Source organism: Pezoporus flaviventris, unplaced genomic scaffold (assembly GCF_033815535.1).
Source record: "Pezoporus flaviventris isolate CSIRO_AGI_PZ_B2104156 unplaced genomic scaffold, CSIRO_AGI_Pfla_v1 ptg000016l, whole genome shotgun sequence".
Lineage (NCBI taxonomy): Eukaryota > Metazoa > Chordata > Aves > Psittaciformes > Psittacidae > Pezoporus > Pezoporus flaviventris.
In genome coordinates, this window is record NW_026892564.1 from 7,564,442 (window position 1) to 7,579,981 (window position 15,540).

Below are 15,540 nucleotides of genomic sequence, written 5' to 3' on the forward strand. Positions count from 1 at the left end.
TATTTAACTTGAAAAAAAAAAAAACAACAATATATTGATCCCGGTGTTTGTGGACATAGGAGTTTAAAAGAAAAATCTCTTGTTTAGATTCTAGAAGAAACACTAGAGAATGGAAGTTACTATGGTTGTTGCCTGGTTGCTAATAGCATGGCAATTCATAACAGCCTCAGCCATTGCAGGTTTTGAACTTTAAATTTCTTTCAGTCTGAAACATCCTTGTGATGGGAGAGAAAGGACAATTCAGATTGACAAAGTCCTTAATTTCTCCACAGCTCTACTCAGTAGTTTGCACTTATTCATTAAATAGAAAGAACAATTTTACTGCTGAAATCAGAAAAGCATTTTCATTCCTGCTACTGTAATTGTTTATAAATCTAAACACAGAAGTGTGTGACATCACAAAAATGCAATCCCTGCTCCCAACATTTGTTATTGTTTGGTTTTGTGCCTATTTTGTCTGTTTGCTGGTGAGGGGGTTTGGTGGGGTTGGTTTGTTTGCTTGTTTGCTTTTGCCTTTTCTTCTGGGGGTGCTGTTTTTCTTGCGGTTGGTTTTTTTTTTTAAAGGAAAATTGCACTGATAAGTACATCTACAGTGCTTATTTTGTGAGGCTATGGAAACCAGACTGCTAAACTACTGGCTGTCACAGGTATCGCCAGTGACAAATCATATCGCACAAATCACAGCATAAGAGACACAATCTGACAATGTGCTTCCAAGGCTTTCTGTAAAATATTACTTGCTGTTAGGCTTCCAGTCCATCTACTAAGCAAAAACTGAATGCCATCCTACATGTGTCCATCTTTCAAGCAAAGTAATTCCAGAGGAATAGGCACATAAAATTCTTCCATGACAGTAAAGCTCTTAGCATCATTACCGACTAGAATTTCTAGGTGCTGTGCAAACACAAGTAATTAGTAAAATCAATAAAGGTAGAATTCAGCTTGCCAAAACATAATTATGTGTATTGGAATTTTGCCAGGACATGAGAATTAAAATGCCCAGAGACAAAAATACCTCCATCCCACTGCTGTCAATGGGAATGCTCCCATGAATTCCATAGGAAGCAGACCTGGATCATAAGTATGTGCAAAGAGACAGAAGAGAGAAAATGAGATAGTCTTAAAATAACAGCAACCTGAAAACAAACATCTCTGCCTTTCCTCAGTCATAGAATGGTTTGGGCTGGAAGGGACTCTTAAAGGCCATTTAGTTCCAACTCCCTGCCATGGGCAGAGACATCTCCCACCAGACCAGGTTGCAGAAAGCCCCTTCCAAACTGACCTTGAACACTGCCAGGGATGGAACATCCACGTCTTCTCTGGGCAACCTGTTCCAGTGCCTCACCACCCTTACAGTAAAGAATTTACTTCACCAGACTGCCATGACTTCTCAAATATAATAAATAAGGGCTTGGCAATCCCTCCATTAAAAAAAAAAAAACACCAAACAAACAAACAAAAAAAAAAAAGCCACAAAAAAAAACCCAAACATTTTGAGATGTTTGGTTTGGGTCTGTTCTCCCTAGGAATCACAACACAAAACACCTGCAAAAGTCCTGTATTTAAAAAAATGTTGCCTCCTTGTCCCAGCACTGAGTTGATATTCAAGGCCTTTTGGGGTTATTTTTACCACGAGGATATATTGACCAAAAAATGTCTGGTATGCATAAGTAAATAGGATTGCCCCAGAGATGGTCCTGCTTTCCTTTCACAAGTGACAGTACCACAGAAGACCAAGGAGGAGGTAGGCTCCTTCATTGTCATTTCCATGATACAAAAAGAAGCTGCTTTGATTGGTTTCCCCTTGGGACATATACTGTATTTCTCTGGCTGTCTGTTAACTTCTTTCTCTCATCCTGCATGGCAAGCCACAAACCAGCCAGTATTGAGCCTTTGCATCTGCTATCAGTTCAAAGATAAGCCCTCCCTTACACTACTCGTGCGTTTTGTTTTATATGTATTATATAAATATTTTATATGGTCATAACTACAGTAGCATCTTCTATCTCATCATTCCTTTTTCCTTCTGTAAAGAACAGTCATGAGCTTCAACAAAGACAAATACAAGATAAGCTTGCCATCTTTTTCTGAAATATGAATGTATTACCAGCTATTCTGGATCAGGCTACTGAGAATTCTAAATCAGTCAGCTCATCCCATTAAACAAGCAAACACTAGGAAAGTTTCAAACCTAAGCTGAGGTTTAAGCCAAAAACCTACTCTGAGGTGAATCAAAACACGTGAACTTGGGAAAAGCTGACCTTTGGATTTCAAACCTCAAAAAAGATGTATAGGTCCAAATTTTGATCTTGATCATGCCTATTTTTTACCAGTACAGGAGCAGCAGTACAAATGACGCAATTCTCAATTCACTCTAGTGCAATTCAAATGACGATTGTAGAACTACAGGAATAAAAATCCAGGCCCATTTCTCATTTCAAGGTTGAATGCATTTAGGACAACATTAGGAAAACTAGGTAAACTGCGTAAATTCATTATGTAAATTATATGGGTTCATTTTACAAAGACCTATTCTGGTTCCATTTTACAAAGATAAGAAGGTAGTTTCATTATAAATTGGAGAAACTAAGACAGCTTAGGTGAGCTTGGCAGCATTATAAAAACATTCTGAAGTGCTTTCACAGCAGCTGTTTTCTGCTAGACAGTTTTAAATCACAACCATTATCTGTTTTTTTTAGCAGTTTCACTGTTCATTTATTTTTCATACAATGCTGGCTGACCTTTTACAGAACAGCCCACCTTTACCTTTGTCCATGAAAATCTGACTCTGTGTGTCACATCCTTTTAGGATGCCACTCATCCAAATGGTGTAAGATTCCTTGTGGTTGGAATTTGTTCCAATTTGTGGTTGGCAATTATAGACACAGCACTCAAAAGATAATTTACACAGAAAAGCAGATTTCTGAAAGTACAAATGAAAGTCAAAAGCTGTTAGAGGTGCTACCTTGTCTAAATTTCAGAAAAGTCACCCTGTTATTTTATGGTAGACATTGGTACTCACAAGCTGCTCATTAAAGCCAGTCAAAGCAAGTGTAAACCATTGTTAAGTGAGTTTGCGCGTGTGAAGGGAGCTAAATCATCTTGACTGACAGCTGTAATTATTACTCAGCATTTATGTAGCACCGTGCATAAACATCACTCAAAACATTTTTTTGATTGCAAGTTTGAAAGCCATCTGGAGTCTAGAAGCTTTTTCAGACACCGGGAACAACAGCACAGGAAAAAGGGTGAAGAGGTAAGAGTAGGGGATCTCAAACACTCATCAGTTTGCATGAAATACTACTTTAGTTAGCTGAAAGGGGACAACAGTAGTCGGTCTCAGTGTGAATTTTTCAGGAAAAAAAATACAGTTAGTAGGGAAGCGAGAAACCCACCAAAATCTAGTGAAAGCACTGGAAAAAGTTCAAATGCTACTTACATGTGCTCAGCCAGACATCTGTTAGAAAACTCATCTTTGCACAGATTGCTCTCACACTGAAAGCCCTACTCACTGTTTTGCTTGCAAAAAGACAAAGCCAGTAAACATGTGGAAGGCTAGCAGAGAGAGATCTTTCGCACAGATTTTTCATGATCACATGATCTGACCTCCCATATAACACAGGCTAAAGAATGCCATCTACTAAATCCTGCCTCAATCCCATAACCTTTGGTTAAAATAGAAACCCAGGCTTGACCTAAAGGTGTCAAAGAAAAGCACCATATTCCAAAGAATTTGTACCAGTGATTTAAAACTTTCCCTGTTAAAACTGTTTTATTTCTCATCACAATATATCTAGCTTCAGCTTACAATCTCTTTATGGTAGACTAAACAAGACATCTCTCAGAGATGTCTTTTCCTGGGGGAATTTTCTGACCTTGATGAAGTTACTTAACTCATCTTGGACAAGCTACATTCCCCAAGTTACACTGTAAATTTAAGCCAAGCTTTCCAGCACTGTAGACACTCTCATTTTCTCTAAAAACCAGTCACTTTATCAATAGTCTTTTGAAATACAGACATAAGAACTGAACATAATGCATTAATGATTTTACTAACATCATATCCACACAGTAATAATAGTTTCTTTTCAGTTGTCCCTACTGAATAACAAGGAATCATATTGCCTGCTTAGTTACACTAGCAGCTTTCATTTGCAGGTCTTAGGTGTTCAGAGGTTTATCCACTGTAACATAAAAAGTTCCTTTGAAAATCACTGCCTTCTAGGGTACAGTCCTTCATCTTATAAATCTAGCAAATTTTCACTATTCCTACCTGTATGACCTTTGCTAAAAAGAAGTATTGCAAGTGGTCTATGCAAGATGACACACTTGCTTCACATGATTCTGCAAGCATTTTTCTCCCTCAAGCAATCTTCCCTGAGGCCAAGCCACTCAGAATGGTCTGCAACATGTCCTTCCTGGAGTTGTCACAGAGTTTCAAAACAGAAAAATGGACAACATTAATTACGGAGACTAGATTAGATCTTCACTGGCTATTTTGGTATCTCAGGTAGCTTCTATCTGCATTTCCTCTGAGCTAAGGCCATATACCCCTCACTTTTGGCTTTGGGTGGATTCTCCCCTTGTTTTCACTCTCTGAAACCACTTTTCTTCCTGGGAAGAGGAAGAGCATAAAGGAGAGCTGTGACCTTTCTTATATGCTTATCCCAAATTAGAATGCCCAAATGTTGACCCACTAAGTCTTACAAGATTTTTCTTTACTTTCTTCAATGGGATACCAAGGTATTACCCTTTAAGCTCTCTTGCTTAACATTTCTGTTATGCATCTTGATTACATTCCTGGCTACAGATTGCTTCAGACTTCCACACAGATACTGATTTTTTTCAAAAATGCATTATAAGAAATATTAAATGACTATCCTTTTTGTTGAACATCTATTTGCTCTCTAAATACTGTACAAAGATTGAGCAGAGTACCACAAACCATGAAACTGTGAATGAGTTGCTTATTTCTGAACATCTCTTCCACTAAAGCATACTAACTTTATAGTATTTGCTTTAAAAGTCCTATTTCTATTCAGTTAACTTAAAATCTAAAATGATAAAAACCTGTAAACTTGTCATGACCCTTTCTGTATAAACCTCATGAATAAATATTATTTTTCAATACTTTACAGTCTTACAGCATTGTACATGAAGTTTTGCATTATTTTACCCTATATAATGGGGTGGGTTGCCATTTGAATCATTTCAACGTTATAATTTTCCTCCCTCTTCCCCACTAATCCCAAATTGATGAAAAAAAAACCTCACAATATTAATGGTCTGCAGAGCCTCGCACACAGTCACTATTCTTAAATGCAATTTAAACAACACAACCAAAACATTGCAGAATTGCTGTCTATTGTACTACATTGTCTCATCTCTTTCTGAATATGAAGCAGAAATATTTATGTGATTCTGTGGAGATCGATAAAACAAATTTGTAAATACTTATCCTGCAAAACTCCATTATTATGCATAAAATTAACTATACAAATATACTAGATGAAGTGTCTAGCTGGAAATTTACTGGCAGCCATTACTCTCTGGTTAGAATGAGCATAAAGCAAATTTAGTCCTCTTGCTATTGTGGGTGAATATAAAGAATAATGCTAGCTAATGAGAAAGTTCTGACAACTGCTTCATAGAATCATAGAATCATACAATCGTTAGGGTTGGAAAGGACCTTAAAATCACCTAGTTCCAACCCCCCTGCCGTGGGCAGGGACAGCTAACGCTAAATCATATCACCCAAGGCCAAGTCCAACCTAGCCTTGAACACTGCCAGGGATGAAGCATTCACAACCTCCCTGGGCAACCTATTCCAGTGCCTCACCACCCTAACAGGAAAGAATTTCCTTCTTATATCCAACCTAAACTTCCCCTCTTTAAGTTTTAACCCGTTACCCTTTGTCCTGTCACTACAGTCTCCAATGAAGAGTCCATCCCCAGCATCCCTATAGGCCCCCTTCAGATACTGGAAAATAAACATTATGGGTTTGCAGTCTTTATAATGTACAAGGAGAAAACAGAGCTTCCCACTGCACTGGAACTTAAATGGGATTTCTCTTTGCTAAGGTTCGTTGTAAGAACAGAAAACTTGGAAAATTCTCACAGCTAATCACAATTACATCAGGCACACACACATTTTCAAGTGTGTATTAATCACAGGCAGGTCAGAACAATGCAAAACTGTGTCACTAAATCAGACCAGTCATTGCTAAGGGAAATGGAGGTCATCCCTACTGTAATTTTCACTTTGGAATAAATCTTCATAATCTTTCATGTTCAAAGATTTTCCACAAAAAAAAAAAGATAAAAAACAAGTAAATTTAGAAACAATTCACACAAGCCAAACCTCATGAGTTTTTGTTTCCTTTTGGTTTTGGCTTTTTTATTTGTTTGCTTGTTTGGTTTCCCCTTTGTGGTTTTGGGATTTTTTTGTTTGTATTATGTTAAGATGGAGAATTAATTTAAAAGAACCTATTGGCTCAAAAGATTAAGTCAGAAAAAAGGCTGGAAGGGAAAGAAGGGTGACAGTTACCTTAGAATTGGTTTCATATTGACTAATGCTACAATGTAATTTCTTTCCCCACTTCCCCCCCCCCCAATTGCAATAAATATGGACATGATAAAAATAATAATGTCCCTGTGCCATTACTCGTTCTTGCATAATCCAATGCAAAAAAGCAAAACAAAACAAGAATTCCCCTTTTACCCCTGACAATTTATTCAACTGCAGCAAAAGTCATGAGGGACAAGTTAAACAAAACCAAAACAAAACCAGCAATAAAATCAATAGATAAACACACTTGTAATCACTTAAGATAAATGCCTAAATGTTGAGCCACATTAGGGAAGATAAATTCTGGCCTTAAGAGTTTGACAATAACAGCAAACAGGGCCATCTAATATAGTAAGTGCTCCTGACAGGCACTTAATCATAGAGTCATAGAATTATAGAATGGTTCAGGTTGGAAAGGATCTTGAGATCATCTAGTTCCAACTCCCCAGCCACGGGCAGGGACACCTCCCGCTAGATCAGGTTGCTCTAAGCCCTGTCCAACCTGACCTTGAACATTGCCAGGGATGAAACATTCACAACCTGCTTGGACAACCTGTTCCAGTGCCTCACCACCCTCACAGTAAAGAACTTCTTCCTTATATCTGACCTGAACTCCTCCTTAAAAGTTCAGATTTAAATGGGTTTAAGTTTGAACCATTTACACAATGTCCTATCGCTACAGACCCTGATGAAGAGTCCCTCCCCAGCATCCTTGTAGGCGCCCTTCAGATACTGGAAGGCTGCTACGAGGTCTCCCCGCAGCCTTCTCTTCTCCAGGCTGAACAGCCACAACTTTCTCAGCCTGTCTTCATACAGGAGGTGCTCCAGCCTCTGATCATTGTTGTGGCCCTCCTCTGGACTTGCTCCAACAGCTTCATGCCCATCTTATGTTGAGAACACCAGAACTGCACACAATATTCCAGGTGAGGTCTCATGAGACTAGAGGGGCAGGATCTCCTCCTTTGACCTGCTGGTCACGCTCCTTTTGATGCAGCCCAGGATACGGTTGGCTTTCTGGGCTGTGAGCGCACACTGAAGCCGGCTCATGCTCATTTTCTCATTGAAATGACAGTAATGACTCAAACATATGCACACATCTACTGACAGTACCCCTTAGTAGATGTAATTCAGCCAGTTTGGCAGAGTTGCTAAGGATGGAGTCCACTTCACTTGTCTTTTGGCAGACAACCAAAAGGTACCTACCCTAAGCTAACCATGTCACCTTTGCAGTCACTGGAGAGACATGAGCCCATCTGTAAGGCTGCTAATTTGATCCCAGCTGAATGGCTGAAAGCTGCGATCAATTTTCTTACAAAGTACCTTTCTCTCTCTTCATTGATTACAAGCCTAAGTTTTATCAGGTATCAGGCATGAGAGAGCTTTGAAAGATGGCCCTTCACTCCGTCCAGGGTTACTGACACGCAAACCACACTCTTTATTAAAGGCTGGAGCAATTTTCATTACTCAGACTCAGCAATGGAATGAATGCACAATCTTACATGTGTCACACGACAACTATGTCTAAATATGAGTCTGCTGATCCAGGGAAGATTGTGTGTGCATTTAAACACATGGTTGTGTGCCCTGGTGGCTTAGACCTAAGGTGCTGAAAATTAGGTAGGGTATAAACTTCATCCTGAAAGCACTCATCTGTGTCAAACAGTACAATAACTTCATGTGATACCTCCTCGGTCTCCACAGTGGCCTAGTTACATTAGACCACTAATACAGCTGAGCAAAAAAAACCTCCACACTTTGGTAATTCCGACTCCCAAGCAAGCACTATGAGGCCAGCCAGCCCACACGCCTGCAGCAAGGTCCAGTGTCTGGAGCTTTTATGGCCAGTTCATGTGGCCACAGCCTCAGTCCTCAGCCAAATTCTCTAACAGCTCATCAAAATCGCTACATCTGTCCCAATCTTTTGGCTTTTGGCAGAGTTTCAATTCACTGAAGGTTAATGCTAATCTTGATATTTTCTTTCATTCATCTAAAAAGCAGCAAAGATTGAGCTACCAAAACTCTCCCAGATTTTACCACAAAAGTGGATGAATGCATTTCTTTCAGGTCCTGTAATTGCTGGCAGTTTGGAAGTGTTCATAACTGAAATTCTGTGACTGAAGATGGAGGTGGCTACAGCTAGCGTGTTAATCACAAAGCAGGTATCTGTCTGAGGAAAATACCATTTGCCTAAAACCCTATGAAACACCCAGAACACAGGGTTGGCACGTACTGTGGCAAGCAGTAGTCTATCAGTCTTTACCTAACTAAGGAAATGTTCTGCCAACAGTGAGGCTGCAGAGGCAACTGATGTTATCTAAACAGAGGCCTCTTTATCTAAGAAAAACTTACTTTGAAAATAATTTTAAAGCTTATGGGACTCATCTTGCAGGAATCTGGTCAGTGGTACTAAAAATCACCCACATGATGCAAAGCTGAAGTTTTTTTCTTTTTTTTTTCTTTGCTGGAGTCTTTTCCTGTATGTATTTTGTCCAAGTACTACCCTAACTGAACACTGTGCGTTTCATGCAAAGCACAGGCAGAGACAACACACATTCTCCCTCTAAGATTATACACCAATTGGGATTCAAAGATAGTGAAAGAGGAGGCAGCATCACACCCATAAATCAAAGCATGTCAATCTGCCCCGCTGTAGTGTTTCACTAAACTGAAAGATAAAGTAGTGAAGAGAATACTTCAGTATCTTGCTCACACATCACAACAGAAAGACCTCATCCTGTGCCAACAGATGGTAATTAAGAAAATGGTAAACTCTGCTGTCTAACAAAAGAACCAAACCAGCAACGGACACTCATTCACTCATACAATTTCATCTGTGATTTTCAATCTTTCAGTATTAATGGACATTAAAAGTTCTAGCAGTTTGATATCAGTATCAGAGACAGCCATACTTTTCAATTCTCATTACTTCAACTACTGTGTTATACATAAAAACTTCAGTCAAAAGACAACCCATGTAGGAAGATTCTCTTAACAGTAAGATACTTAGCTTGCTTACTTTACCACAATATTTCCTAAAGTCTTTGCCTTCACTGGTTCCTTATTTTCATCTAGAATCATCACTGTAAAAAAGAAATATAGGAAAAGAACTCCTGATTAGTGTATTTTTAGGTGGAGGACAGTGTCTTTCTTCATTATGTCACGCTTCAGAACAGCAATACACCAAGCAACAAAAGGAATTAAGTAATTTGGGAATGCCAACTGGATAATCTTTTAACCTTATTAACACTGAGCCTTAAGTACAAAAAGTCTTAAATAATACTGCACTTTGGGAGCAGAAATAGCACAAAGACCCAAAAGGGAAAAACTGAGAACTGAAAATCAGATGACACCTTCATAGTGGAAAATTTAAACTTCCAAATAGCAAAGGACCATTAAGATACATGACAATACAGGAAAAAAACGTGCAGGTAACATGAGTGGGAAACAACAACTAAGATTACTGGAGGCTAACCCAGTTAATATGAGAAATACCATTAGCAGTAATATGTCTAGAGACACAGAAAAATGCTCCCCAGCTGACATGGCTTATTCTAATCTAGCACAAAGATAAAGTAGCTCATGAACCTCCCAGAGCTGCACAGCGGGGTAATGCCAGAGTACAACAAAGAATCCAGACCTTCCAATGAAAGCCCTTTCCCTGGGTGACACTGGCCCATCACTTTCAGTGGAAGCATTGTACCCTGGTACTGAGGTTTCTGAGGAAAACCACGTGAAACTGCCTCTTCCCTGCAGTCATCTGGGAAATCTACTACAACCATTCCATCTGAAGGTGCAGGTATAAGAAAGGAACAACAGATAGCAACTTGGTAAATGGAATTAAATAAAGTGAAATGACTAAACCATGGAAAAATGGAGAGAAAGTTTTGTCAGACTCAACAGACATTGATTTAAAATCATAATTTTTGAAACCTGCCCAAGCAAAGAAAGCAATGTTCAGCTGGATCTAAACTACTACAAATAATCATACATTTACTGTCCGTCTTGCAAGTAGTGTATTTCAATATACAAAAATTTGGGGAAGGGAGATCTACTGCTCACCCCTGAATTACTGAAGAACTGACTTAATTCTTCAAAATGTGCTGTTGCCTCAGTTTGAAAACAATGCGATTAAATTATCTGGTAAGGCATCAAGTAGATCAAAAATAAAGTACAATATAATGTCTGATTTAAGACAACAAAGCTAGAAATCAGTACGCTATCTTGACTCACTTTTAAATGGAATTTCTGCCACTGCACTTTGGTATCATAGCTAAATACGGCTTTTATTCTTCATATTCTAAAAACTTAGCAAGGAAATCAGTTTATTCTAGCAATACTGTAGCAGGAAAGAATTTGGCTGTGATTAAAAAAAAAGGAGAAAGAAAAGAAAAAGATTTTGTAACTTCCCATTCATATCGCAGCATAAATACAACATAATTTAGCGATGTCCAAAATCATTAACAGTTGCATGTACAATCTAAAAATACACAATCTAGTTTCTAAAGGGCGTGAGGATCTCTTGCAATTAACATAGTAGCAGCAGCAAAACAATATCAAAACAGAAGTGGATGACAGCAAGAAAGCCGCCAATACTGATCCACTGCTTTATAAATGGCTGCATTACAGGAGGACATAAGTGGCCTGAAAGAAGTAAAGTTTTTCATAAAGCTTTAACGAATTTTAGTGCTATTTTCATGTTTCAGTTTTAGGGCATGCTAAAGGCATTTCCTTCATTCTATTTAAAGAAATTCTTCACTACTAGGCCCAATGTTCAAAAGAATTTGTAGGAAATGCTTATATTCTTGCTATTCATACTTTTTTCTAGGCCTATCATCTGATAGCACATGCAATGCAATTACATTCTTCTACTCTTCCCTATTTATTACAGCTGTGGACAAACTTGATGGCTGTGGGTTTTTAATGTTGTTTTTAAGCTATACCATAACTATAAATGCCAGAACCCAGAGGTGCTGAAAATTAGTATTTTCTGTAATGTTCACATTCACTTGCACGCATTAGGAAAAAACCACAATTTAGCTCTTTCTGCTCAACGATGTGAGGACTTTTCCTGAAGATGGTTTGATTTCTAATGTAATTATTTTTTGGACATCAAATAATTATTGAAAACTGTGTTAAAAAACAGGGATCCTAGGTATGAAAATATTTTTCAATTCTTAATCCTGTAGCTGAACCCTCTGCATGCAAATACCTTCCAGACAATGAGAGGTCATCTTTTTAACGTTTGTCCATAGCCTAGCATATCTCCCACCTGGAAATAAAAATGATCCACAAGTACTGAAAAATAATGTACTTAAAACTCTAGTAAATATGAACTCTGCATTATATGTACCTGTACAAAAAAAAAGCAGAAAACTGAGTTTGATTTTCTTGAAAAACTATGAGATGAGTTCACATAGAGATTTATAACCTTGACAAGCTGCTTACTAGCTCACTAAGACTTCTTTGTGGAGGAGACAGACCTCAGTGAGAATTTTCTTAATGCTTTTCAGAATAATTCTCATATAAAATTGTACAGCCAAAAGAAAATCATAGAATGGTTCAGGTTGGAAAGGAATTTAAGATCATCTAGTTCCCACCCCCTGCCATGGGCAGGGACACCTCCTGCGAGACCAGGTTGCTCTAAACTCTGAATTTCTTCTTCACAATCGCATTCCACAACACACAAAAGAGCAGAGCTTCCTATTAAAGGAAGGAAGAAAATGTGTTAATAAGACTCTAACTTGCTTTCTTTAAAAGGTATGAAAATTAAAGAGAATTCACTTAGGAATATAAGTAATATCCTTTCCTACTAGCAAGTTTAGCACAGTCTTACCATTGTATCCTGGCACTGGTTTTCCTGCCTGTCCGGGTGGAGGTGTTGTAGAGTTCCCTAAACCAATACAGGAAGCAGTAATTGCAGAACCAGATTCTGTTAAGAGAACATAGGTATTGTTAGTTAAGTTTGTTCTTAGTGTCATTAAGTGTTTATTGGTTCTAAGTTTTGCCTTCTAGCTCAGCACATCAAAATAATAGATTAAAAAAAAAATCTCAGACAAATAATGGAAGTTTCAGAATTCAAGAGATTTTACGTATCATCTAATGAATATAAGTCCATCGCAGAAATTTGCATTCCTCAAAATGGAACATTTTTCAGCCCATATAGAAATAGTTCAGTGTCGTAGTTTAAGCCCAGGCTGTAAATCAGAACCACGCAGTCCTCTCGCTCACTCCCCCGCTTTCTTCCTCTACCCCTGGTCCTGGAGCAATGGGGAGGAGAATCGAAAGAATGTAACTCCCACAGGTTGAGATAAGAACAGCCCAGTAACTAAGGTATAACACAAATCGCTACTGCTACTACCAAAAATAATAATGGTAAGGGAAATAACAAGGGAAGTGAATACAATACCACCCATCAATACGCAGGCCCATCGAACAGTGAGCCAGACCTTCCAGGTAACTCCCAGTTACCTCCTGGGCATGACATGATGTGGTATGGAATACCTCTTTGGTCAGTTTGGGTCAGGTGTCCTGTCTCTGCTTCCTCCCAGCTTCCCCTCCTCCCTGGCAGAGCATGAGGCTCAGAAAGTCCTTGGTCAGTCTAAACATTTGAGCAGTAACTAAAACCATCGGTGTTATCAGCGCTGTTCCCAGGCCAAAAGTCAAAAACACAGCACATCACTGCACCAGCTACTAAGAAGAAGAAAAAATGACTGCTACTGCTGAACCCAGGACACCCTGAATGGAAGGCAGGTCTGAAATCCCGTCTGAAGCACCAATATAAAATACCTCATTCAAAGTTTCCAAATGAGACTGCACAAATATCCCCTGGAATGTCTTTGCCTTCCTAATTACCCTCACAATTAGGCAGCTAGAAATTCCTTCCTCCTCACCTTCCTCTTTTTTTAAAGAAAACTCAGTTTCATACAATATTTTTATACTGCAAGAGTTGCTATTATAGAAAAGGAATAAAAACTATCAAGTCACGTAACAGAGCCTAAATTTGAAAAAAAACACCAACCAACCAAATGAGTTGATATTCCTCTTTTTCTCTAAGAAAAAAAAATCTATAGAAATTACTTTTAATGCTGCTGTAAGTCTGAGCCATAGAAAGCAAAGTGTAGGTGGTTGCAAATACTAGCAGGAACACAGTATGATACCATTACTTTAAAAATGTGGCTTTATCATTCTGGGGATGTCCCAACTCTCGGGTTACTTGGCCTGGAATTCATAGTCTACACCACCCTCAAGTATCACCACAACAAAGTGGGTTTGTCTTCAGCTCTATATTTATATCTGATAAGTATGGTCAGAACTGTTTTCAGTTCTCTTGCATTAGGAAATTACAGTTGTTGTTGCTGTGAATTTTCTGAGCTTCCACAGCATATGTCTGCCACTTCAGGTGTTGTTAAATGACTGTTCAAGTGCTAAAAAAAGCAGGAACAAGATGAAAATTACAGAAACTTGTGGTGGTTTTACATTAGGTGTTAATGAATAGCTGAAAATTAGCATTAACAGCATATTTAAGCTAGGGCCTAACACCAGCTGTGGGACACAGAATGATAATTATCAAGCCTCAATTCTAATAAAGACAAGCTAAAAGGTTTGCTTACTTGTTTCTCCATCTTTCTCTGTTCCTTCCTTTACATGATGCACATTTCCCACACAAATCACAGATCCTGATCTTCTATTCCAACAAGCAGAACACCCAAGCTACAATTACAGTGGTGACACAATATCAAAATGATCTAACATGTCCCATCTCTGATCACACTGAAAGTTGCAGGAAAAGAAACTTGAAAATTACTCAACAGTTTGGAAGCTTTATTTTCTGCACAGTGTATGTACTGAAGACTTTTTCTCACTTCTCCCCAGAACATAATGAAAAATGTTTTTTTTCTTAGAGAATGGTGAATTGGAAAAGACAGTGGAGGGGACACTTTCTTTTTTTGACTGTGTTAGGAGGAGAAGTGGTAGCCCAGAGTATGTCTTACTTTACATATCGCAGGGCAAGAGCTAAATATCATCTAACAGATGAGGTGAGAAAGGTGTTCTCCTATCACTAAAACACAGTGATTAGGTTTGCTACCAAGAAGCAGGGAACAAAGCGTCACTGTTAACCTGATGCACCCATGAGATCTGCAAGAACTGGGAATTGACAAATATTTCTAATCAAGAGTGCTCAACTGAAAAACCCTGAGGGAAAAGAGAGAAATGAAATATCTGAAAATTAGTTTTGATTGTTTGCCTCTCTGATACACAGCTAACGAAAACAACAAAAACTAGAAAGGAAACTTCATCATACTAATTTGTCTGTATTTGCCCCTGCTTTTTGGATAACTGTGAATAAGACTGAATGAAAATCTGCTTATTCTAAACAAGAACCACAAGTTCTAAAACTTTGTGAATAGCTCTCTAATTGCTATTTCTTCTATTATCTTCTCAATTACCAGTGGATATATTATTTTCATATTTACCCAGTGCTCTAATCTCCAAGCTGTACATTCAGTTCCCATGGGTCAATAAGATTTCTTAGACTCATGAAAAAAAAAAAAAATTCTGTAATTGACCAGATATTAATTCAGAGAGGGAATCCCAAAAGCATCTCCTCTTTGTGTTCAGTTAACAGTTCCCGAATGATAAAGATTCCCATACAATGCAGAAGCACAAAGGAGTACTGTCAAAGGATGACAGGAATCTTTGTGCTGTACATGTCTTGGGAAATCTAGTGTATCTTCCCAACAGGATCCTGGATTGAAATATCAATTTCTCAAAACTATCAGGAAACAGCACCCCTTTGTAGGAGAGGATTTTTAAATCGCAGAAAAAACAGTCTGACTTGAAAGTAGAATTCAATTCAAAATCCTGCTGAAAAGAAATCACTGTTCAGAAGAATACAGAAAAATAAGCACTGATGAGAAATATCCTTTACCAGTTTTGTGTAATACAAGTACTGTCTGGCCCTTTTATATATT

General features: G+C 38.3%; 1 protein-coding gene across 4 annotated transcripts in view; it reads right to left on the reverse strand.

Moving 5' to 3' along the window:
- Positions 1-15,540, reverse strand: part of ACSS3 (acyl-CoA synthetase short chain family member 3) — a 177,698-nt gene that overhangs the window by 94,840 nt on the left and 67,318 nt on the right. For all 4 annotated transcript variants that reach the window (XR_009743624.1, XM_061454688.1, XM_061454687.1 and 1 more), the window contains 2 exons: positions 12,402-12,497; positions 9,585-9,648 (listed from right to left, as the gene is read on the reverse strand). Coding sequence is in view for 3 of the 4 variants with exons in the window: in XM_061454688.1 (XP_061310672.1) it covers positions 9,585-9,648; positions 12,402-12,497 (160 nt within the window). In the remaining variant the exon portion in view is untranslated. The remainder of the gene's footprint in view (positions 1-9,584; positions 9,649-12,401; positions 12,498-15,540) is intronic.